Source organism: Rhinolophus ferrumequinum, chromosome 11 (genome assembly GCF_004115265.2).
Source record: "Rhinolophus ferrumequinum isolate MPI-CBG mRhiFer1 chromosome 11, mRhiFer1_v1.p, whole genome shotgun sequence".
In the NCBI taxonomy this organism is placed as follows: Eukaryota; Metazoa; Chordata; class Mammalia; order Chiroptera; family Rhinolophidae; genus Rhinolophus; species Rhinolophus ferrumequinum.
This window is the reverse complement of record NC_046294.1, coordinates 24,617,068-24,643,605: the sequence shown is the minus strand read 5'-3', so window position 1 is coordinate 24,643,605 and position 26,538 is coordinate 24,617,068. Positions and strand designations below refer to the sequence as shown.

General features: G+C 38.3%; 2 protein-coding genes and 1 non-coding gene across 9 annotated transcripts in view; all 3 read left to right on the top strand.

Moving 5' to 3' along the window:
- Nucleotides 1-409: 409 nt before the first annotated feature.
- On the top strand, nt 410-16,503 carry DEPDC7 (DEP domain containing 7). The gene is made up of 9 exons (XM_033118849.1): nt 410-548; nt 9,573-9,963; nt 11,510-11,634; nt 12,445-12,634; nt 14,316-14,527; nt 15,258-15,400; nt 15,565-15,690; nt 15,782-15,860; nt 16,184-16,503. Exons 1-9 carry the CDS (start codon nt 476-478, stop codon nt 16,375-16,377), a joined length of 1,533 nt encoding a protein of 510 aa, XP_032974740.1. The 5' UTR covers nt 410-475; the 3' UTR covers nt 16,378-16,503.
- TRNAT-CGU (transfer RNA threonine (anticodon CGU)) lies at nt 7,808-7,881 on the top strand. Its single transcript has one exon. It is a non-coding gene; the product is annotated as a tRNA-Thr (tRNA).
- Nucleotides 16,504-19,592: 3,089 nt separating the features above from the next.
- Nucleotides 19,593-26,538, top strand: part of TCP11L1 (t-complex 11 like 1) — a 30,819-nt gene continuing 23,873 nt past the window's right edge. For 2 of the 7 annotated variants that reach the window (XM_033120436.1, XM_033120433.1), the window contains exon 1: nt 19,593-20,322. In XM_033120436.1, coding sequence (XP_032976327.1) covers nt 20,312-20,322 — 11 coding nt within the window. In that variant the 5' untranslated portion in view covers nt 19,593-20,311. Of the gene's footprint in view, nt 20,323-22,605; nt 22,793-26,538 lie in introns of those variants that run through there. The other 5 variants (XM_033120429.1, XM_033120432.1, XM_033120430.1 and 2 more) reach the window with 5 other exon arrangements.

Below are 26,538 nucleotides of genomic sequence, written 5' to 3'. Positions count from 1 at the left end.
GCAGTTAAGCAACTTGCCGAGTCCCAGAGCTAATCTACGGCGGCAGGTGTTCGCACCCAGCTGGTCTGAGCCTGTCTGGCGCTTGCCTCTGCCTGCGCTTGGGCGCTGATGACCGGCGGTGGGATGTGGGCCCCTTGGGGGCCGGCGTGGACTCGCAGGGCCGGGAACCCTGAATGACTTTCTACCTGGCTACCGCTCGCGTTGGGAATCTGCCGCGTTGTCCTTGAGGGCGGGGGCCGCATCTTTCCAGTGCGCTAGGGGCCAGCCGCCGGTTACCTGCTGCCCCACCAAGCACATGACCTCCGGCCTGTAGCGCGCAGCGGCTGCGGCGGGGCGGGGCGGGCCGGTCCCTGGGCGGGGGCGGGGCCTGGAGTAAGCCCCGCCCCTCCCCGTGCCAGTTAACAGGCGGTCCCGGCGCGGGCGCACACTTCGCGGTACAGCGATCTGAGAAGGTGGTGTCCCGGCAGCTACGGCCATGGCCACTGTGCGGGAGAAGGCAGCTGCGCTGAACCTCTCTGCTCTCCACAGCCCGGCGCACAGGCCTCCTGGTAGGTGCTGAGGACCCCGGCCGGGGCGGGTGGGGATCACGGGGCGCCTGAAGGAGCTCAAGTTGTGGTTCTTGCATGAGACACACTTTCTGGATAAGCAGTGAATACAAGCCCTTTACTTTTTTTTAATGGTTACATGACCTTAGGAGAGACGTTGGTGAATTCTGCCACGAACTTAATCATATCTTTGGGGGTTGTCGGCTTAGTATTTTGGTTTCTTTAAATGTCCAAATGAACGGAATTGGATGATCAGTTATAAAATTCCGATTCTAGCATATCTACAACTCAGTAAATAGAATTAAGATATCCAGGTAACGCTTGGCTTTTTATTCCCTTTTAGATAAGTTACAACTTTTCTCCTTCCTGTAGCTGCAGTGTGGGGTGTTATAGGAGGAATTGGTTTCCTATCTGACAAAAGCCTTTCATTTGTAAAACACCACCAGGTGATAGTGGTCAGTGAATCGATACAGGTCAAATGGGTACATCTCGGTTGCCCCAGCCTTGTGTTTGACTTCCAATTAGTAATGTTCCTTTTAATATTCAAAATGCTAATGATAAATTGTGATAGAGAACTACTTTTCATTTGTACTTTTCTAAGAATGGATTATAATATTGACCTTATTCTGATCCACTTTAAAGGATTCAGATAAACACATGATGCCTACATTCAGAATTTCTCCTTGTTTTACATTATGAAAAGAAGGGAAATACTTCATCACTTGAGAATTTAAAAATCAACTGATATTGGAAACAGTCTTGAGAAATCTTTAGGCTCACTTTCTGAGTGAAAGAAATTCCCAAATTTATATGATTAAAAACATGGCACCCTCTCTTCTCTCCCAGGTGAAATACCAATTCTGAGTTTTGGACATTTGTAAACAGGTTCTTAGATGGTGTAAGGGAATATGTATTCAAAATTAAGCAGATGACTCTCAGGGGGAAGCATTGACATGCTGGTTAGCCGATCTGAACCCAAGGAAAAGAGCACTGTTTTCTGCACACCAGGTGCAGAGGGCATGGAGGGCCCACTCCCTTTTCTCACTTGTTGACTTGCTCCCGTTGGAACCCTCTCTGCCTGTTAGTATTTGTTAATTCCTCTTCCATCCTTTAGTGGCCTTGTCACAGTCCTGGTGAGCACGGTAATAGGAGCCTCGGGTTCTTGGTTCCTTGCCATTGCCTTTCTGTGCGCTCTGGCAGTTTTGTACTTTTGTCTCTCTACCTATTAGTAAGTCTTCCATACCTTAAAGCAGCTGTAATGACCAGGGACCTGATTTATGTAGAAGAAATAGGTCTGTATGTTAACTTTCAGCAAGTACTTCGAAGGTATTCGTCTCTTAACATAGACAAAGAAGAAAGTGGTATGCTATCCTGTTTTCCCTTTAAACTGTAACCTGATTCTTTGAATTCACCTGGTATCACTTTCCCAGGAAGCTCAAAGTACTTCCCATATGCTATCTCATTAATCTGTATGAATTAAAGCAGTGGCCAATGCCTAATTTTGTTGATAGTTCTCTTTTATTTTTTATTAAAGTATAGTTGGTATATAACAATCTTATATTGGTTATATTAGTTTCAGGTGTACAATATGGTGATTTGGCATTTTTTACCTTACAGTGTGATTACTCCACTAAGTCTAGTAATCATCTGTCACCGTGTAAACTTATCACAGTATTATTGACTATATTCCCCTTCCCCTTTTCACCCATCCTCTACCCTCTCCCTTCTGGTAACCATCCCTTTGGTCTGTTTCTATGAGTCTGTTTTTGGTTTTGTTTTTAGATTCCACATACAAGTGAAACCATATGAATACCCTCTAGATCCATCCATGTTGTTGTAAATGGCAAGATTTCATTCTTTTTTATTGCTGCATAATATTCCATGGTGTGTATATATCTCACATCTTCTTTTTCCATTCAGTTATCGATGGACTCTTGGCTATTATAATTAATGCTGCAATCAACATAGGGGTGTATATATCTTTTCAAATTAGTGTTCTCTATTTCTTTGGATAAATACCCAGAAATGGAATTGCTGAGTTGTATAGTATATACCTATTTTTGTTTTTTGAGGACTCTCCATACTGTTTTCCATAGAGGCTGCATAGTTTGCAGTCCCATCAACAGTGCACAAGGATTTCCTTTTCTCCAAGTCCTTGCCAGCATGTTATTTGTTGACTTTTTGATAATAGTCATTCCAACTGGTGTGAGATGGTGTCTCATAATGGTCTTGATTTGCATTTCCTTGATGGTTAGTGTTGTGAAGCATTTTTTTATGTGTCTGTTGCCTGTTGATAGTTCTTTTAACATATTTTTAAATTGTTCTTATTAGTAGAGATTTGTTTTACATACTTTACTTGCCTGCAGCCTTCTTTTCTGCGGCAATCTCAGTCTTCAGCCTGACAACTGTAATCTCATATAAGAGGAACCTTTACTTATTTTCAGGTTTTGGTTAATGTCCAATAAAGATGGTCCTTTTCCTTTGTCTTGACAATTCTGTAATGCTTTAAAACTTCTTTTGAGTATATATATTTTTTTAATTGGGGAAGGGGAACAGGACTTTATTTTTTTAATTGGGGAACAGTGTGTATTTCCAGGACTTTTTCCTAGTCAAGTTTTTGTCCTTTCAATCTTAGTTGTGGAGGGCGCAGCTCAGCTCCAGGTCCAGTTGCCATTGTTAGTTGCAGGGGGCACAGCCCACCATCCCTTGTGGAAGTCAAGGAATTGAACCAGCAACCTTGTGGTTGAGAGCCCGCGCTCCAACCAACTGAGCCTCTGGGAGCTCAGTGGCACCTCAGCTCAAGGCGCCGTGTTCAATCTTAGTTGCAGGAGGCGGAGCCCACCCTCCCTTGCGGGAATCGAGGAGTCCAACCGTCAACCTTGTGGTTGAGAGCCCACTGGCCCATGTGGGAATCGAACTGGCAGCCTTCGCGTTAGGAGCATGGAGCTCCAACTGCCTGAGCCACCGGGCCGGCCCCAAAACCACTTTTGAAAAAAAAAAAAATTCTTAAAATTCTCTTAAATCCTAAATCATTTAAGATTTTTATATTTGTTATTTTCTGATGAAGAGTTAAATCCTCTAGTATTTGTCACATCTTGTTTTCATGTCTGCTAGTGGTCTTTAATTAAATACTGTTTGGAGGTTGATATCATCATCCGTGTGGTATGAATAGTTAAAGGGTAAACTCTTTGAGAGGATGGGGACTGTATTCTCTTAGTTCACAGAAAAGGAAGAGAAAGAAAGAAACTCTCCATTTTCTTTTTGCTTTTTAAATAAACTTTAAAAATTTTAGAGATTTAGATTCACAAAAAGTCATGAAGTTAGTACAGAGTTTCCATATGCCCTTTTCAGATTCCCTTATTAATATTGTACATTAGTATAGTAAATTTGTAACAATGAACCAATATTGATACATTGTTATTAACTAAAGTCCATACTTGACTCGGACTTCCTTAGTTTTTGCCCACTGTCCTTTTTCTATTCAAGGATCCCATGTAGGATATTACATTACATTGAGTCTATGTCTCCTTAGGCTCTTCTACATTGTGATAGTTTCCCTCTTTGTTTTTAGTGATATATCTGTTAATTGCCAGGTTCTATGCTAGCCACTTTACATACTCGTATATTGTCTCATGTGATCCTCACAGTAACTGAAAGAAGTGGAATTAGCTCTGTTTTGCAATAAAAAAAGTTAGGCAGTTTGCCCAAGATTTTATTATTAGTAAATGATGGAGCCAAGAATGAAACCCTGGTCTCTGGAAATTCAACATCCGTGCTCTTGTTTTATTCTTTACATTCGCAGAACCGAGCACTGTGCCTGCTGCCTTGTCCATGTCTAAACAGTATTCAGTCAACCCAAGGTTTCTGAACTTAGGCACTGTTACCATTTATTTTGTTGTGGGGGCTGGCCCTGTGCATTATGGGATGTTTAGCAGCATCTCACTAGATGCCAGTAGTTTTTCCCCTCCTCAGCTTGTGTCAACCAAAAATGTCTCGACATTGACAAATATCCAGTGGGGAGTAAAAATCACTCACTGAACCACTGTGTTAATACATATAACATTTTTTAGTCGTTGGCAATAATCTACAACTAACAAGTACTGAATAACAAATGTATTATACGAAGCATTCTATCAGGCATTTAAATAATTTTAACCTCTGCAAACTATTTGGTTGGTGCAAAAGTAATTGCGGTTTTGCATTTATTTTTAACTTTTTAAACTGCAATTACTTTTGCACCAACCTAATATAAGGAAATTTGAAAGAAAGCACTAGCTCACTATTCTTCAAGTTTTGTGGAGAATTGCCTACCATGAGCTATCTGAATTCTTTTCTTGGGAGGAGGGGAGTTTAATGACTGAGAATGAAAATAAGATTGTTACATGTTCATTTTTAGCATGTTTAATAATTCTGTGTGTATGTTTACATTACACTGGGATCCATTTTTATAATGTATATATTGATCTTCTAAGGAGTTAGTTAATATTATCTCACTCTTTGAAGTGATTATCTGTTTTAGCCCTTAAATAGGTTTTACAGCAGATCCATAGTTGATGCTGATTATACCCTTGTAACTCTTGAGTAAAGTTAACTTCCTGACATGTATGCCTTATGCCTTCATTTTTAGGGAATTCTTATAGTCATAACTTGGTTACTTAGTGTGCATTTTAGAGTGAAGATGGTTATTTGTATAATTGCAGATATATGTCAGAGTACAATATTAGAAATTTAACTTTTTTGTTGTTGGTGAACCTTTTCTGGTAGACTTCAAATATAAGGGCAGGTCTTTGTTTTTGAAAACTAGCTATTGTTTTTAAGCAAATAAGATGAGACTGCTTCAAAAATGAATGTTAACTAGCCTTGATTTATACAGTGCTTAAGTACATGTATGGTATGTTATGGATCTGGTTTAAGACAATTTCTGAGCTTCTTGTTAGGCCACCTTCCAAAAAGCTTTTTATCTGATAAGGTTAAATTTTTTCACATGCTTCATTCCTTAACCATATTTTATTTGGTGTTCAGTTTCCATATCTAAATGGCGAGAGATAATTTCAGTCTCTAAAATCCTATAATCAGCAGTTTAGACCTGAAACCAGCCTTAAACATAGAATTCAACTCTTGGAACAGCAAATGAAGAAACCAACCTATAGAGGTTAAATCTGTTATCCAGGGTGATTGCAGCTGGTCTGCACACTCTTTGATCCTTTGATCATGATGATTTTAGAACACACTTGACCAATGTAAATAAGGAAGCATCAAGACATAGATAGTGGTGAATTTTAAAGAATTTTCCAGCTCATATGCAAGTGAGGTTTGAGGACAAGCTAAAGCTTAGATTCTGATTGCTAGATTTACAAAGCATTCATTGTATACTTCTGGTCTGTTGAATCCTGTTTAGCAATCACAGTAATTCATCTTATTCACCATGGTCTGCTATACCAATATTCATTTCAGCTATTAGATGATGATAAATATAAGAAGTTTCAAACCAGCATGTTGGGGAACCCTATGTTCAACTGGTGAAGACAGCATTAAAAAAACAGGTTATCCTGGTGTGTGTTTTGGCACATTTACTTGTTAAGTCCAGGGTATATTATGTATTAAAGTATCTGTATGAACATGAGCTAGTTTGGGTATGTGGGTGGCAATGCTTGAGGGAAATATCCCAAGATGCAATGGTTGGGAATTAATGGTCAGTGAGAACAGAGGGGACCTGAAGGGGCTGAATTGTATCATGCCTGGAGGACTCTGGAAACATTGTATGGCTCACAGGTGCCTTACTATCTTGCTCTAACCTGTTCTTTAATCTTTTATACTGTGTTATCCAACCTGCAAAACTTCCTGATTTCTTATATTTAAGCAGCAAGTTTATACGGGGAAATACATTCTATATTTACTTCTTAATTCTTCTGTGCAGATTAGCCTTTTCCACGTCACTGAGGCTGTGTATCCCCTCCCTCTCACCCACTTCAGTTGTCTTATTGATCTCAAATTAATAAGTGACTCAGCCTTATCTTTTAGGGTTTGTGTGCTAACCTACTTGTGGCTCAGCTGACTTATGTGTTTCATCATTAATATTATCACTCGTCCAGAAGTCTGTTTCACTGGTATTTAAAGGCAAGCTGATCTCTGCAAGTTTAAACCTTGCTTATTTTCCTTTCTTGTATTACCCCTATGTACTGTGGATAGTGTATATTACAGATATTATTGAATTTATGATAGCCTGTCTTATTTTAGGAGTATTGACTACTAAGTGCTTTTAAATAGCTTGGTTAAGGGTTCACAAATCTTAAAGTTGTGTGTTTTGTTTCTTCTAATCTCATTGGCTTGCTTAAAGCTCTTTCACTTAATCCAGTTTTTCAATGAATGGTTGATGCTAAAAGTATCTGGTGGCTTATTTTTAATATATTTATATTTAAGTACTAGGAAAAGCTAGTATATATTTACTATCTGTGAAATTGAGGGCAAGGTCGTTTAATTCACTGAGCCTCAATTACTTCAAAATAGGATTCGTTTATCAGGATTAAATGAGAGAAGGCAGAGCTTGTCATATTGTAAGTACTCAAATGTTAGCTATTATTAATATTGTAATGAAGATATGAAAAAGACTAAAGAGCAGACGTTAAGTTCATTTAAATCTCAGCTATAATCTCTGACATTTTAGGAAGTTAAGAATGTTAATGGTTTACACTCCTTTTATTTAGTCATTGACGCTAGAAACAGTATAGGTACTCCTGAGGTCTGGACACCAGGAATGAGGACATATTATGAGATTCCATCAAATGCCTGATTCTGGCTCTATTCAGTAGAGACTAAATACAGTACTAAATACTAAATACTAGTAGTAAATCTAGTTCCAACTTGATTTATCTAGTTGGTTCTCTAATTTCATTCTTAAAACTGCTCATATGATATTTGGAAAACTGGCATCAATTTCTTCTTTCTTTGTTTAGTACTGGATTATGAAATATGTTGAATTTTAAAACAGAATTTTGATATTTTAAAATAATCATCAAGATTGTTTTTAATCATAATAATGGGTAAATAGTAAATTACCCATCAGCTTTTGGTATTGGAAATATACAAATAAACAGTAAAGGGCCGTGTGTGCGCGCGTGCATGTTAGTCATTTTCGTGGTAATGATGTTAAAATTTCTAATAGATACAAAATTATAGTGTAATGGTTCACTACACTCCCTTTATTTATTGCAACACAAAATATAATTCCAAATAATCCACTTAAAATTCATGACTCTAGGGGCGGCCAGTTAGCTCAGTTGGTTAGAGCGTGATGCTCGTAACACCAGGGTTGCTGGTTCAAGCCCCGCATGGGCCAGTGTGAGCTGAGCCCTTTACAACTAGACTGAAACAGCTACTTGACTTGGAGCTCATGGGTCCTGGAAAAACACACTTAAAAATAAATAAAAGTTTAAAAAATAAATAAATAAAATAAATAAACGTTTAAAAATTAAAAAAAAAATTATGACTCTAGTGCATTAAGTGGAGTTTTAATGTCCTTCAGGAACCTTTGCTTTCCTTGTACACATTCTAATTTATCTAAGATGGCAGGAAGGTAATTTCCAGTAGCAGTTTCTTGAATTATAATTCCCCCTATACCTTACTGTTGTACTGATGTATATTGTTTTCCTTTTTAGACTCCCTTAAGGGAAGTAAGTTTTCAACTTCTCTGTCAAAATATTCTAAAAATAATGGAAGTAATACACTTAAAAATGAGGGGTTAAAAAATTAGAACCACTGAATATTCAGAGGACCACTGAAAAGTGTAACACAAAACAAGGCATAGTGTGTGTTTATATAAAACGAAAGAGAGCAAAGAGCCAGCCAGCCAGCCACCACGCTGATGACTAGCTAGACAGTTCCATCAGCTTACTAAATCTAAGGTCCACTTTCTTTCCTTTTAATTGTCTCTCCTTTTCTTTGTAGTTTTGCCAAATATCAATTTTATTACAATGAGAAAAAATGTGATAAGAAATCTTTGAAAGCATGTTTTCTTTTCTGTTTGGCTAAAAGGAAGTATTATTTCTGTGCTTTTCTTTTCTTTGCAATAGGCTCCAATTGAGCAAGAACCAAACTGTTAGTTTACCCTGCTTCCAAAGTACTTAACTCATAAGCCTGCATAATAGGAAGATTTAAAAATATTAGTTTATTCTTTATTCTAACAACCGTGTGTGTTCATGTGTATCTATAACTATACCTCTATCTATCTTTCTTTCTAGCTATCTAATTGGTAAATGCTATAAAATTATTTGGACCATGAGCCAAATCCCAGTACCACCTCTTATATGTCTGGAATTACACTCAGCCTCTGTGAATCTATTTTCCATCTCTCAAATAGAGATGATATCTACCTCACAGGGTGCTGTGAAGATTACATCATTTATAGAAGGCACTTAATAGACTTCCATGCACATAATTGCTAATTGCCACAAGGTCCTACTAGATCTGCCCCTGTCGAACCCCAGACCTCATCTCCACTCCTCTCTTATCTCACTTCCTACTCTTCTCTCCCTTAGTCACCCACTCAGGCCATGCTGGCCTCCTTCCTCTTTTCAGGGCCTTTGATCTTTCTGTTCTCTCTTCTCCTTCCCCAGGATAGCTGCAGTTTACTTCCTGATTTTACTCAGGCATCTGCTCAGAGATAACATTGTCAGAGAAATCTTTCCTGACATCCCATCTAAAATAGCATTCTCTTCCTTACCTAGCTTTACTTTTCTTCTTAGCATTGGTCTAACATTCACATTGTCTGTATCGTTCCATAAAGTATAAGTCCCTGAGAACAGGGACTTTATTTTGCTCACTATTGTATCCTAGCACATAAAACAGTGTATAGCATATAGTAGACACTACATTTCTTAAATTAATTGCTACTAGTAATTTAGTATTTCAATAACAAGCTGCCCTCATAATTTTTCCTTATTAATAACTTTGAAAATTGCCACTTTTTGCTTAAGGACTGCTTAGACTTTACTACAAATGAACAAGGTTACTTGGTTTTTTCCATTCCAGGTTTCAGTGTAGCCCAGAAACCATTTGGAGCCACATATGTATGGAGCAGCATTATAAACACTCTTCAAACACAAGTGGAGGTGAAAAAACGAAGGCACCATTTAAAAAGACACAATGACTGCTTTGTTGGTTCAGAAGCCGTGGATGTCATTTTTTCTCACCTAATTCAGAATAAATATTTTGGTGATGTAGATATTCCTCGGGCCAAAGTGGTAAGAGTGTGTCAAGCACTTATGGACTACAAAGTATTTGAAGCAGTTCCAACCAGAGTCTTTGGAAAAGACAAAAAACCTACATTTGAAGATAGTAGTTGCAGCCTTTATAGATTCACAACAATACCTAATCAAGACAGTCAGTTTGGCAAAGAGAACAGTCTACATTCACCTTCCAGGTTAGTATATAAGATTATCATGGGGATATTGGCAGGATTTTGCATAGTGTTTAATGAGATGCTGACTGGCTTTATGCTAAAATCTGGGTCTGTGGGTAAATTTGATAAAGTACAGTGAACTAATGTTTATTTGGTATCTCCTAGAATTCTTGTTTGTTCATATTCTATATTTAGCTGAAACTTTGATTTTTCTGCTTCAAGTTACAATTATAGTGTAACAGATGTTTGAGAGTTTATACACAAAGTGGTATGAGAACACAGAAGGTGAAGGCAGGCAGGCAGGGTGTCACTAGAATCCGCAAAATGGCAGCTGTGAAGTATGAAAGGCATGTGGTAGCCAGAATGCGTAGGGTTTCATATGACACATAGAGGAGTTTGAGATTGATCGTAGTTTTGGGAGGCCACAGAAAGACTTTAAGCCTGATGAGATTGTATTAGAGGTTGTCCCGCCAGCTGTATGGTCAGCCTATGAGGACAGCTAGTTTGGAATCTATTGCAGTATTGCAGTCTGTACAGATGAGGGTGAAGTGAGCAGCAGTGCTGGAGAAGAGGGAACCATTTAATGAGAGGCTGGGGGACAGAACAGTAGAACCCCATGACTAAAATGTAAGTAGGTGATAAGTCCATAGAGAACCGAGTTGTCATGAAAAAAAAAAACACACACACAAAAAACCTTCCCTTTTATTCCCCTCAGCTCAACTGTGTGGAACTAACTGAAGCGCTTATAATTCAGATCTGACTCAAAGTCAAGAGTTTTAGTGTGCTGACTTTCAAATATTTTAAAAATCTATGTTTAAAACATGATGCAATGTACCTCTCTGTATAGGAAGGAAACACGAGGACAAGGTAGGGCACAAGCGCCTCTTGCCAGATGCAGGTCCACATGCTTTATCTGAAACCCTTGGTACTGGACGGATGTAGTTAGGAATGTGGAAGTTGCAAGACTTTAGAAAGGTCATTCTGTACATATCTATTGGATAACACCCCTAGAGAGATCTGGTAATCAACCACATTAATAATTCTGCAGTAAGCAAAATATTCATACTGACGGGGATAAATAAAGGCCATGATAGTTTCAGGATGGATGGGTTTTGTCCTCATATGAGTTCTGAATAAACTTTCCATTTTTCAAAGCTTTTTGGGTTTCAGAATTGTGGATAAAGGATTGCAGATCTGTATTTGGGAAATGATGAGCACTACCTACCAAAGAATGTCCCAGAAATAGAAATAACTGATAAAAACAGTAAGCATAATGAAGTTTGATTATGTTTTAATATTCAGACTAAAATTCTAGTCATTAAATTACTTAAAATTCTAGTCATTAAATTACTTAAATCTAAGTGTTCAAAGGAGAATTTATTTAGAGTATGTATATTTAGACTTGAAAAAGAAGGTGGGATATTTTTGTATTTTATTCTTAGAATTTGCATTTGTTATGTTTTTGCTCTGAAATACACTGTCTAGAAACTTAGTTCTCGAATACTAAAATATTTCTGTGGGCTTACTAATAAAATGAACATTAATTTATGAAATAAATTTATTTTAGGTATGCAGATGCATTATTTAAGTCATCTGATAGGAAATCAGCAAGTTTAGAGGATCTATGGGAAAATTTGAGTTTAAAGCCTAACTCTCCTCATGTAAATATCGCTGCAAGTTTGTCTCCACAAGGTAAGCTAAAGATGATACAAGAAAAAAAAGACTAACTTCAAATAAAGTTGTTTAAAATGTTTCAAACTTAACCTTTTTTAGAATTTAAATATTCAAAGCACAAAGAAAGAGCACACTGTGTATTAAAGCTGTTTATATTAAGTTTTAACAGAAGTCTATTATCTTTAACAAATAGATCAGTGTTGCAATTCTTGAACACTGACTTTTGTCCTATCAGCTGGCATAGGTTCAAATCTGAAATGTTTTGCATGCAGATTTTCTTAATTTAAAACATGCTCTCAGATATTTCTTTCCCTAAGATATTATTAGGTTAAATAAAAATTTGAAAATTACTTTAAAACATTAATAGAATTCTTACGGTCTTCCTTGTCTGTGGGCAATGGAATATAGTTTACTGACTGATTTCCACCTTCCCTTCCCCCATCCCAGTTGTAGAAACCCTGAGTGGAATAATCTGCAGCCAATAGTTTCAATCCAGTTTTCAGACTGAATGAATCATTCTTTCTTCCAGTCCTTATTAACATGTTATATGACTTGATCTCTTATCTCTGCCATACTGCTTTTTATAATACAAGAATGAAAAGAATTCCTGTTGTCCAAAGTCTGTTCTCCTACACTTTAAACAAATCTTGAATTGTTTTACTTTAAGAAACCACTTCATAAAGTTGACTCTTTCTTTCTCTCCCTTTTTTTTTTTATTTGTGGGGGGGAGCACAAGCTTATTAGTTTAGACTTGCCTAGACAAATATTGTGGTGAGCATTTAGTAACTATTAATTGTTACTTTTCACCTTGTCATTTTTCCTGTGTAGTTATTAACGAAGTATGGCAAGAAGAAACAATTGGGCGTCTATTACAACTTGTAGACCTTCCACTTCTTGACTCCTTACTCAAACAGCAAGAGGTTGTACCTAAAGTTCCTCAACCTAAGAGGCAGCCTGACTTGGTCAACAACAGTAACTATTTGGATCGAGGGATTCTCAAGGCTTATAGTGACTCTCAGTATGTGGAAATACATGTAATAATTTGAGTGTGCTTGTAGGATGATGATAGCTAATGGTTTTAAGATAATCTTTTGAATTCTTCTGTCCATAGGATCAGATATGCATTGTAAGTTGATAACAGTATTTGGGAAAGTGAAGAACAAATCACATTGGTCAAAACTAGAAAAAGACTTAAATTTCATTATTTTTCATATTTACTTTTGTTTCACATATAACTTACGCATACTTGCACATCAAGTGACGAAAAGGATTATGCTCAATCTTTGTTAAAATGTAGGGCTGTCTGTTGTTCAAAGAAACCTGGAAAAAATGAACAGAGTTGGCAAATTCTTAGACTCTTTTGACTACTGTGTTTCTATATATGCTTTTGTACTCCTTTAGAATGCCTGTTAAATATGTATTTTTTTTAACTAACTAAGTTTTATTAAAGAAATATAATGAAAGTAACTCTTGCTCTCACCTCTGACTACCGTTTTTCTGAATATAAATAAATCATGAGGTTTGAAAGCTTAACTTGAAATGCTAAGGGAATTATGCTTTGTTTTCCTTAAGGAAGAGTTCTGTATTCCTTATAACTTTGAAACTTCTCCTAAATAAAATTATTAAAGGTTAAAATCTTGTATTTTTTAGCTTATTTAATTTTTAATTACTTTGCTTTAGCAGATAGTGTTCCAGTATAGTTAGGGAGATGGAAATGCTAGAAAGGAATACAAATTACCTTTTCAGTATTTCACCAGCTCTGCATTCCAATGAACTATTAATAAACAGTTGAATGTCAAAAGGTAGCTTAAAACCTTCCATGAAAAAGTTAATCCCAACATACTAGTTATTGAACTCTCTATATGTAATAGGAGGCTTACTATTCTACAAGAATTTAAATTACACTTCTACACTCTAAAGTAACATGTGAAAACATTATTGCCTTAAATTTAAAATACAGAATCAGAAATAGTGCCAGAAGTGAACTTAAAGATCATCTAGCTGCATCTTCTTATAAAGCTGATGAAGCTCATGCCCAGAGAGGTGAAGTGACCTGCCCAAGATAATGCACTTGGGTGGTAGATTATTAGTTGTCCTGAGTCAGTAGCAGAATACATGATTGGTTAAAAAAAACTATATGTATTAACAAACTGAATATTAAAAGTTATTTTATTTCTTGAAATGGAGCATTTTTCTGAAGTTACCCACCCGGTATTTTATTAGAAATAGTAATTAATATTTAATTATTCTGAAACTCTACCTTATCTTCCTCTATTCTCTCCTAGCCAAAGTGAGAGATGATAGATCATACACCGAGCTCTGAAGTAAGCAACACTGTATTAGAAGTATACTGGCCTAGGAATCAGATCTGGGACCCTGAGCAAGTAACTTAAGAGTTTCTGGGTCTCCATTGTAAATGTAAAAAACAGAGTTTTATTTTTGATGTCCTTTTCAGCTCTATATTGCAGTTGATAGCTTCTGTTTTCCCTTTTAAAAAAAGCAAGAAAAAATAAGACATGTTAAGCTGAACTTTTTATCTGTGATACTGATCTGGCTATATATTAAAAAGAAACATGTCTTGATCGAAGTGTGTAGAAATTCACCCTGGAGGCAAACTTGAAATAGCTAGTAAATGGGGTACCATGTGTATATTTGTTATTCTTTGCTTTATAAAAATGGTTCCTGTTTTCCCCCCATAGGGAAGATGAATGGCTCTCTGCAGCAATTGACTGCTTGGAATACCTTCCAGACCAGATGGTGGTGGACATAAGCAGAAACTTTCCTGAGCAACCAGATAGAATAGACTTAGTGAAAGAACTTCTATTTAATGCCATCGGCAAATATTATAGTAGTAGGGAACCTCTGTTAAATCACTTATGTGATGTTCATAACGGAATTGCAGAACTCTTAGGTAAGTAAGATCTTACAGGATACTGAAATTTGTCTTTTGAAGGAAACAAGAAAAATTGTCCTCAATTAATCAGACTGGTGGTACAACTTCAAGCTGGGAGTGGATCTGGATAGATTCATGGAAAGTATGTCTATTCCAAAACTTCTAGGGAGTTTTTGGAAAGAGGCGTTAAAAAACTCTAAAAATTAGCTCTAACTTTTGGTTGCTACAAGAGAATGCAGCTCTCATGCACTATAAGCTTACACATAGAGTAGCAGTTCTCTTCTTTAGAAACCAATACCAGTACCACCACCATTCCTGCCTCAGTCTCTACAAAATGGCAGACACTCTGCTCTGTCTCTCTACCAATGAGCCAGACTATTTATATGATTTGTTGAAAACAAATTGGGGGTTTCAGAGAATCCTTTCTTTTTCTCAGGTAGAGTTGGATACATTAGTACTGTACACATAATGTACCTTCAAAATGTACTATATTTAGGAAAAACATAAAGAGTTGATTTAACATCCTAACATTATTATATGACAAGGACTCAGGGTGTTACCAATTCGAGACTAGCCCGCCTTGGTGGAATTGGACAGTCATTGTAATTCCTGGTCTGTTTTTCATTTGCTTTTGAAAATTGTTTTGAATAAATTTACTGTTTAGCTTAAGCTTTCATTTGAATTTTATTCTTTTAAATATAGTCATTTGGTCAAAATTAAAAGCATTTTTTTTTTCTTTTGGCTAAAGTGAATGGGAAGACTGAGGTAGCATTAGAAGCTACTCAACTCTTCTTAAAACTTCTGGATTCCCAAAACAGAGAAGAATTTAGAAGACTACTGTATTTCATGGCTGTTGCAGCACATCCTTCTGAATTTAAATTACAGAAAGAAGTAAGTCTTTTGTCTAAATGTTAATCGTATTCAGTAGGACCCACATTTCAGATTATTCTATCAGCATCAAATATGCCGAAATGGATAATAGCTATTAATATTTAACATTACCTTTTATATATACCTTTTGAATATATACCATTAGTTGTGTTTTATTTTTATAGAGTGACAACCGGATGGTTGTGAAAAGGATATTCTCAAAAGCTATTGTGGACAATAAAAATTTATCCAAAGGCAAAACTGATCTTCTGGTACTCTTTTTAATGGATCATCAAAAAGATGTTTTTAAGGTAAAACTCTGAAAGTAGTTGAGCTTATGTAATAGATCACTAGATTAAAATGCATTTGAATAATGTCCCATGTCTCTTCTTTTTTTAAAAGATTCCTGGAACTCTACATAAAATTGTCAGTGTTAAACTCATGGCCATTCAGAAAGGAAGAGATCCAAACAGAGACACAGGTAATCTGAGAAATATTATTTCCATGATCTTCCAAAGATAAATTCCTACTGTTTATTTGAAAGTGTTTTGCTGTAAGTAGTTGTATTTTAATTTCATCTAAACTTTAAACCGTCTCCTCAGAGTTATCCAGACTTAGCAGAGAACCTCCTTGAGCTCAAAAACAGCTTGACCAAGGTTATAAAGTCAGCAGTGCTTAGCGTCTTCAGTGCATTTTACAAAATGGGAATAAAAATATAAATATAAAAATATTGCTTGATTTTTTTTTGTAGTTAAATCTGAGGAATAGATTCATTAACTGAACTTTTTACTTTTAAAATTTAAGGATATGTTTTTTGCCAGAGAATTGATCAAAGTGATTATTCTGACCATACACAGAAGACAACCAAGGATGAGCTACTGAATTTACTAAAAACTATTGATGAGGATTCAAAACTGTCTGCCAAAGAGAAGAAAAAATTGCTAGGTCAGTTCTATAAGTGTCACCCAAATATCTTTATTGAGTATTTTGGAGAATGAGTTTCTAATGTCTGTATATAATTTGTGTATTTTAAGAATAAATTATGTATCCTAAAGATCCGATCACATTTGTAATCTTGAATGTCCTTCTAAATATGAAACTGTACTTAATAAAACTTTTTGTATGACTTTTCATGTCCGGAACTGAGTTATTGGATTGTATATTGCTGTTAAGTATTGACCTCTCTTAGGTGAACTGATTTATAATTATTGTGCATAATACTTTATAGATCATAGGAATTTTTTTTCTTTTTAATTAAAGCTTATTGGGGTGACAATGGTTAGTAAAATTACATAGGTTTCAAGTGTACAATTCTGTAATACATCATCTATATATCATATTGTGTGTGGGGGGGTGGTGGATGAGGGTAAACAGGATCAAATATATGGTGATGGGAGGTCTTACTGGTCAACCTTGAAGAACAGAATTTCCAAATCTCAGTATAGTCCAGTTAACCTATATTTCTATTTTATATTTAGTGCTTTTTTTTTTTTTTTTGCTGTTCTGATTGATAAATACCTGCCTGTGACAAAGTGGAGAGAAATCCTGTGTATCTCTCCCAAGTCCTGGAGCTCTAATATAGAGCATCGTGACTGCAGTCAATAATACTGTGGTATTACTTGAAAGTTGCTGAAGGACAGGTCTTAAATGTCTTCACCACAAAAAAATGATAATTCTAGGAACATCATAGGAATTTAAACAATGTGACATTGCAGTGTTTACATGAGAAAATATTAAAACAGTAAGGATGTCCGTAATTTCAAGTTCATAAGAGTGTGGTTTGTACCTTGAAAGGTACTCCTTCAGGGAAAGGCAGAACTGTTACGTTCATAGAAGGATAACTGCATGGAAAAATCTAGTAAAACCACAGTTTACCTCAAACTTAATGAGAAAAGAATATTTTAAGAAAAACTGCTTGTGTTTACTGCAAGCATTGTCCAAGTTTTAAATCGCAGGTCCAGTGCTACTCTGAATGCCTTGGACAACCTTCATGTATCACTAATATTGTCAACTTGTTTACTGTGTGCCCTCCTTCACTCATCCATGATGCTCTCTTGGGGACCCATTCCTACTTATACACCGTATGCCTAGGTGATTGTGAGCCTCACCAGCAACCTACCTGAGGAGACCAGGGCTAAGCACTGATCTAAAGACAGCCAACCTGTAGGTGAACGAGACTGACTTTGCACAAAAATCAGCTTGGCCAGTCAAATTCTATATAGAAAAATTAAATTATGAGGGAACAACAACTAAGAAAATAGAGAAACCAGTCTAGAAACCAGCCTGTAGAGAAGGGCGTGAAATAGACTGCAGCAAGCAGCGGAGATGTGATGAGAGATCTGTGTGATTTGGGAGATGATGTAGTACCGATCTCTAGAGCAGCTGCCAGCTTTCTCCTCTCAAACCTTATGGAGCCTTGCAGTGAACTCCCTTTACCTGGAGGTAATTTGAGTTTCCAGTCCTTGCAGTCAAAAATCAAACTGGAACATGGGTCAGTATGTTTTTAATATTTAAAAGAAACGATTCAAAATATGTCAAAAGATTGTAAGTAAGCCATTCCAAGTCAAATAGTTTTGGTACTGTCACAGTGTCTTCTCCACATGCAAAAATTGTTTATATTAATCCAAGCAAGGAAGGACACTCTCACTAGGGGCCTGGGGGTCGGGGACAGATCTTGCTAGGGAGGTGGTTCTAGTCTGGCTGTATCTTAGAATCACTTGGGAAGCTGAACAGTTCTCACCTGGCATCACCCAACAGTTTCAGATGATAGTTTTAGAAGCTCTCCCCTCCCCCAAAAGATTCTAAGGTGTAGTCAGGATTGGGAACCACTGCTTTTAAGGTTTTCTTGTCCCTCCTAAAAATGAATCCTATCTGAGGACTTGTGTGTGTGTATTTAAAGAAAAATACTTTCATATGTCAGTGAATGGTTTGAGGGTGTTGTATTGCACTCAGCCTTCAATATTTTAGGAATAACTCCCTACATGTGATCTATTTAGAAGTGGTGTTTGAAAGCACTAATTCCACTCCATCTTGTCTTCTTCTAGTTATTTAAACATAAAAAGTATATAAGCTCGGCGGACGGTTGGCTCAGTTGATTAGAACGCAGTGCTCATAACACCAAGGTGGCCGGTTCGATTCCCACCTGGGCCAGTGAGCTGCGCCCTCCACAACTAGATTGAAAACGACTTGACTTGGAGCTGATGGGTCCCGGAAAAACACCCTGTTCCCCAATATTCCCTAATTAAAAAAAAAAGTATATAAGCTAAAGGTAGGAGAAAATTATTACCTTCACTTTGTTTAAGGCATACATGATTTATGCTCCTCAGTCTTAAAGCATTTTTACAAATGAACAATTAAGAGTGATGTAACTTATTTTTAAAGATTAGGCACAAAAACTATTTCTATTCGTGTAGTTTGTTATCTTACTGTTACAAACTGAGAAGAGCATGGTTTTCTTGGAGCATCACCTAGTCATCCTGACCATATTGACGGCCCCCATTACCTGATAGGGAGGGAGATGAGGCTCCAAAAAGAGCTTGTCTTGACGTAGTATTAATTTTCCTTTGCAGAACACAGACGGAACATAAAATGCTTGGAGAGCTCACTGTGTTTATGAACTCGACCTGAACCCTCATGGGGAACCGTTTTCTCCTTGCCTTCCGTCTCTTCAAGGCTCAAGTCTCGCTGTTCCTATCGACAAAGTGTAGCAGCCCCTTAAATAAATCTAAGAGATGATCCCCAAATCAAACCTAGTCTGTGCCATTAAAATGAGGCTTGGCTATCCAGATGGCGAGCATGACTTTTTAACAGCCAAAACGAGGGGAGGAGAAGAAACTACGGGCCGCTACTAAATATGAAGTAATATTTAAATTTGAAAAACTGGGCGGGTAAAGCTTTGAACGAGGTTGCGAATAGGCGACCTCCCCTCTCCTTCACTTGCCTGACGCGACACCTCCTCCACCTCGCGTTCCTCTCCGGTCGCCTGCTCTGGTCCTAGCGCCCTGTGGCGAGTTCCCCGCCTCGGCGCCCACCTTTCCTAACGGAAACATGACACCGCCCTGCGTGGGGCGGGCGCTTCCAGGCGCCGAGCCACCGCCCACTGGGCCCCACTTCGCCGTACAGGGAGCCTCCCCTCCCGCCTCTCCGTACGGAAACATGGCGCCTCCCAGCTTGAGCCACGCCTCCCGCCTTTCCGTACGGGAATATGGCGCCGCCCTCCGTGGGGCGGGCGCCTCCAGGTTAAGAGGTACCCCATCCTTCCCGACGCGGAGGGGCGGCAGAGGTTGGCCGGTACCCACCCGAGGCGGGTGGGCAGGACCGCGAGAGATTTGGCCTCTGAGGGGCAGAAGCTGAACGGCCCGGCCTTCGGCGGCACCGGGCCCCGCCTGATTCCCCGCCCCAGCGACAGGAGGGAGAACGCCGACTCCGCGGCAGTTGAGGGATGGGGACGCGGAGGCTGGCAATCCTGCGAGATCCGCACGGGTAACACGAGGTCGAAATCATTGGCATGTCTTCGCCTTTTCCCGTCGGGTCGGGTCGTGATGTCGGGTGGAGGCGAGGAAGAGGCAGGGACAACGATCGGATTGAGGTTTAGCGCGGCCTTTGTCCCACCCCTCGAGGCCCTCCTCCAGGCGCGCCCCGCTTCCATCGCTTGCTCTCAGCTGGGCCACTCCCTTGCCGGTCCAAACAGTTGTTTACAACGGAATCTGGAGGCTGGGAGTGAGTGGCACTGAGTGCCAGAGAAAGTGATTCCCAGCGTCGGTGGACAGAGCCCCTTTCTTTTGCTGAAAGACCTTTTATACTGGGGAGTCGCCTGTGTCCACCTTGGGCCCGTCGCGAAGCTCAGATAGACAGTCTTCACCGCAAGTGCTAGGATCCTCCTACCGTCGGTTGCCGTTTTGGGGATAGCGGGAGTTGGTGATTGTTGAATGAATGAGCACACTGTAAGTAATTAAATGGTTCCTCGCTACATCCTATAGCCCTGTAACTATAGTTACCATTCGTGGGAAGCCCATTGTGTGCCATCTGTTGTTATGCATGCTCTGTCGTTTAAACTTACCCCGAACCGAAGAGGTAGGTTAGATGCATTTTAGAGATGAGGAAGCTGGAGTTACACAGCTAGCAAAGAGCCAGAATTGGAAGCCATGTATATCTGAGACCAACGCCCATCCCTCCCACATACACTGACATCACAGAGATGACACAGCCATCAACAGTCCTTGGTGGGTTTGTGTTTGGTGGATATATGTATGGAGCATATGTGGGGAATATGGTTGGTCTTGGCCCTTAAGAAGTTAAAAATCTAGGAGAAGAGATTTTTAAAAATAAAAACTAGCAATTTTACACTCTGGCCCCAACCCATCTTTTCATCCTCATTACCTGCCACTTGTTCTTTACTTCTACTCATTTTCCTGAGCCTTCCCTTATATTCTGAGTAAAGTGGCTCCCTTTTCACTTCTTCTCCCTCTCCAGATACTTTTTAATTAGGTGGAATCCTATCTTTTTAAAAAAGACCAGCTCAAGTGTCACCTTTACTGGGAAGGTTATCCCAACCTCCTTCCAGGCAGAATTAGTTTCTCCCTCTGCTATATTCCCGTAGTGATCTCATAATGCCATTAAAGCTTAAGTTTCACTGTGTTTCTTATAAGCATGTCTTCTCTCCCCCTCTAGCCCATGCCTTTTCATCTTTCTATTCCTATTTAAGTAAGCATGTTTTGAATTGAATTTCAGGCAATGATGAATGTCAGATGTCTAGTAACCACTGCTACAGTAGTTCAGAGAAAGGTACAAATACTGGTGAGGTTGGGGAAGTGCCCTGGGAGGAGCTTGGACTTGAGCCAGTCTTAAAGGATGGGTTAGTTTACTTCCCAGAGTATTAGTGACCTGGAATTCCTGCCTTTTCTCCTCACTGCACAGAATGAGTTACTTCATCCTTTCTGAGCTCATTCCCAGCATGTGAAGAGGATAAAATTAGAAGTGTTTTTGTCCCTTCTCATAGAATATGCTGGTAATGTTACATTTTGGATCTTGGAGCATTCCCAGAGCCAAATAGGATTTATGACAGAGAAGAGATGTGTGTCTAGAGTGGGATGTTGGAAGGTAAAGGGGATCTGCATTAAAGCAACTTTCATATTAATAATACAGGCCTGAAAATGTTGATTCCAGTAACTTCATTCTATTTAATGGAAGCATCTGAAATTTCAGATAATTATATCACGTAATTCTTCTCAAATGTATAGAAGAGAGTCTGCCAAACCTGAAAGCAGTAGACATTTCTTTTGATCCCTGGATTATCTCCCAGGTGTATTATAAAGTCTAATTAGTGTTTATGAACATGTTTTGTGATCTTAAAGTGCTAATAGTACAAATGCTAATTATTTTTTGTAGTATAAACGCAGAAACATTGTCTTTTGTCTCCCTTAATTGAAAACACTTTAAGAATAGAGAACTCTAAAACTAGGAGGAAAAAAACCACAACTTGACAAAAACTTTTACAGTAAATAACAGATTATTATTCCAGGTCTTTATTAACTGGCCCAAACCAATGTGTTAAGTGTTTTTCCTATTCTAATCAGCAAGTTAAAAAAAAAAGAAAAAAGAAAACCACATATATTATGGTTATTTGCAACTTCCTGCCTTACTCACCATCTTTTCCTGCTGACTGGCAAGGAGTTAATAAAAGTATTTGCCCTCCTCATTCTTCTTGAATGCTTCATAAGACTGTAACTTCTGTCATCCACTGGTATCTTATTCATATAATAGGATCAGGGAACCAACTCCTCTGTCCAGTATATTCACTTGGAAGCTAAATTAAAAGCATCATTCCAAAGAATTTTCCTGTCATTTCTCAGGAATGAAAATGAAGAATTTAAGAATTCAATCACTCTTTGATTAAAATAGAAGCAGGCAATTTATAGAGTTTTCTTTGAACAATTTAAGGCCCTGTGTTCTTGTGACATGGTACTCAGGAGGAATGGGACAAAAATATTCATACTAGTTACTTTCTGTCTGAGGTACAAGTCCATAAATTTGATAAATTGGAAGTGTCATTTTACACGTATCTGTTTAATCATTGAAGTAGAATATTATAGCTGGATACTTAGCAAGCCCATTTATTTTATAGATGAGAAAACTGAAACCCAAAGAGATTAAATGATTTGCCCAGTCATACTGCTAGTTACTGATGGAGCTAGAATATTTTGGTTCATTATTTTTTTCTTTCCTAGGAAAGTGAATAAACTTAATTGAGAATGTCTGAAAATCTTGACATGTCTAATATAAAAGAAGCAGAAAAATCAAAAGCCAATGATTCTGAGCAAGGCCTTGAAGATGCTGTGGAAGGTTCTGATGAAGCTTTACAGAAAAAAATAAAATCGGGCTCTCCTAGCACCCAAAGAGTGCAAAGACCTCACTGTAAGCAAAATTGACTTTGGTTAGAAACAATAGTATCATTATTTCCGATGATTTTTTTTTTAATTAGGCTTCCTTGTACATGTGGCCTTGAGCTAGGTTCCAGTAATTATGATAACATTGCCAATAATTAGTGTTTAAGAATAGCAACAGTTTCTAGTCACTTGAGGGTTTTCAATTGCCTGAAAAATTAAAATTTTAGAATAATTTCCAGAATGTTCCTGTTTCCTTCAGCCTCAGTGACATTCCAATTTCTCTGAAGTGCTGTGAGAAATAGGAGGGTGGAGTACAAATTGCAGCTTTAATTAAAAGAGTGTTTGAAAAGTCTGAGGCAGGTTCCAGCCAGGACTGTGCTTGTGCAGGTTGAAAAAGGGGGGTTTTGAATGTAAGTTCACCACACCCTAACTTCACTGCCTGGGGGCTTAGTTCCCACGAGGTTGAGGGCATTCAGTTTGCTGAAGTGTGTGATGAAGTCGTCTCAGATCCCTGGCAGGGAGCAAGCCTCTTAGAGGAAGGTATGGCAGTTTCCCCACAAATTCCCAGCAGTTGCCCCAACTCATGTCTTTTATTAAGAATGCTTAAGTTTTCTGAAGTGAGTCCAAAAATGGAAGTTTTAAGAGAGTCTCATAGTCTAAGAATGTCAGTGCTGATGGATGTTATCTCTTTAAAGTGTAGGTGATCAGTAATTCTTCATATTTGGAAGAAGTACAAACATTTTTGGGTTCGAGGTGTGCTTCTTTTAAAACCATCCAAGCCCTCCCCGGGTCATTTGTTAGTCAATGTAGTGTTCTTACAGCAAACATTAGTGGAGTCCGTTTTATCGTGGTTTGTTATCACACAGATTTTGGTAAATGCTCTGCCGGGTCCCATTGTGTCGGGACATGCTGTTAATCACAATCTATCAGGTATGCGTTAGGCCTTGTCTCTACGATGCATAGTTAGAAAGCTTCTCTTTTCTCCTTTTTTAAATAAGGAAAATAACACTTACCTCTTAGGGTGGTTTTAAAGATTAAATGACTTCACGTAAAGCACTTAGAACAAAATAAATGCTCAATAAACATTAGTCATTAATGCTACTGTTATTACTACTGTAATACATTAGTTGTTGATGCTACTAACATGTCATCTGTTGCATCTAAAGATACCAGGACTGATTGCTGTAATGTGGATGGAGCTGGCTAACGTGATCATTTTATCACCTACCGTTGCTGATAAACGAGGACCTCCCCACAATAAAACAGAGTCCACTAATGTTTCCTATAAGAACACTTCAGTCATTCCTTCATTCCTGGTCTTGCCTTTGGCATCCTGTCAGTCTAATGCCATGACTTCCAATTAATGTCAGGCTGGACTACGTTAGCTGAAATTCTACGTAGTTATGCCCTTAAGGCAAGATTACTTATCCTGGGACCCATGATTAAGTGTTTGGGGATCCAGGAACAGCCAAACAAGTATATCAACATTTGTGTGTATATGCATTTTTCTAGGACGAAGGTCATGGAAGATTTCATTAAATTCTCATAGAGGTTCATACCAAAATGAAGTTTAAAATGAATGCCCTAAAATGTTATTTCTGGCTTTCTTGTCCTTTCTCCTTGTAGTAATAGGTAGGTACAGGGCTATGGGCCACAATGGTAAAGCTAAGACCCCAGAGTAGGGAGTTCAGTTCACGAGGCATCACTGCCCAGGTGGAGCATAGATAAGAACTTACAAAGTATGAAATTAACTGCAGATATTCCTCCAAAACTGTGTAACTGTATAGCTGATGAGTTTAAAGTAACTCTAAAATCACATCTGGAATTCTACAAATTAAAATGTAAATAGCAAAACGATAACCTTTAGCCTTGCAAATTATAATAGAGAGTAATATTTTAAGGGTAGAATTGCCATCGATAACTGTGTTATTGTGATTTATGATAAGAAATATGTATTTGGTCTTCATCCCATTTCTGGCACAGAGCTCCTAAAACCATTGGAATTTTCTAAGTGATGACATCAAAAAGGTGTCTTCTGTTAGTGAGGTGACTTTTGGAAAGCATCAGGAAACCTAAGGATGGGAGCTGTCGCCAGGGGACGTAACCATGTGATTAGAGGGTTGGAACTTTCAGTCCCACCCACCCCACCAGTGCATCTCCAAGGAGGGGAAAGGGGCTGGAGGTTTCATCAATCTCCAATGGCCAGTGATTTAATAATCAATCATGCCTATGTAATGAAGCCTCCATAAAACCCCAAAAGGATGGGGTTCAGAGCACTTCAGAGCATGAATACAAGGAGGTACCAGGAGAGTGGCAGGCTGACAGAGAGCGTGGAAGCTCCATGCCCTTTCCCCATACCTTGCCCTATGCATCTCTTCCATCTGGCTGTTCCTGAGTTATATCCTTTTATAATAAACCAGTCGTCTAGTAAGTAAAACATTTCTCTGAGTTCTGTGAGCTGCTCTAGCAAATTAATTGAACCCAAGGAGGGGGATGTTGAAACTTCTGATCCATAACCAGTTGGTCAGAAGCAGAGGTGACAACATGGACTTTTGACCATTGTCTGAAGGGGTGTGGGCAGTCTTGTAGGTCTGAGCCCTTAACCTGTGGAATTTGATGCTATCTCCAGGTAGGTAGTGTCAGAATTGAGTTGAATTGTAGGACATCCAGCTGGTATTCAAGAATTGCATGGTGGTACAGGGAAAAATCCCTCACCCCCCACACACATTGGAATTTGAATGCAGAACTATTAGTAACTGATGCAGAATATTGAAAAAGCAAAAATAGCTGGCTTATAAGAGTTTGTTGGCACTTATCTGATTTGATTCTAAAAGGTGATCTGTTCTTTATGTGTACCCCTATGTTCATTGCAGCATTATTTACAATAGCCAAGATGTGGAACAACCTAAGTGTCCATTGATGATTAATGGATAAAGAAGATGTGGAGTGTGTGTGTGTGTGTGTGTGTGTGTGTGTGTGTGTGTGTGTGTGTGTATTCAGCCATAAAAAAGGTGAAATCCTGCCATTTGTGACAACATGGATGGACCTTGAAGATATTATGCTAAATAAATATGTCAGACAGAAAAAGACAGATACTGTATAGTTTCGCTTATATGTGGAATAAACACCAAACCAAAACAAATGAACCCACAAAAACCAAAAACAAACTCATAGAGGCGGACAATAGATCAGTGGTTACCAGAGGGGAAGGAGAGTAAAGGGAGAGTGAAACAGGTAAATTAAAGGTAGTCAGTTGTAGGGTGACAGATGGAAACTAGACTTATGGTGGATGAAGTATATACAGATGTCAAATTATAATGTATAAGCCAATGTTACCTCAAAAAATAAATAAAAAGTAGAATACGATCTGTTGTTTTAACATAGACACTCTTAGGCCAAGGATCAGTCAACTGTAACTTGATGTTTCCTATTAGACTTTCTACTTCCATATACTTTAATTCTCTGCTCACAGAGCACCTTCTGTTCTAGCGTTTAATGACATAGTTGATGAGTAAACAGATGCCATATTCAGATATGAAACATCAATTGTTATTCTAGCTAATATTTCCTATTTAACATTTGGTTTATTCAGTCAGGTACTTGTAAGGTTAATTAGTAGATCCCCGTTATCCTTAGATAAATGGATGAAACTGAGTTCTTACAGTTCTAAAGTGCATGACTAGACTTTGAATTATGATGTCTCTATATTCAATCAATCAGTTAGTGTTTATTGAGTGTATACTGTATATCAGGGATCGAGCTGTGAACCAGACA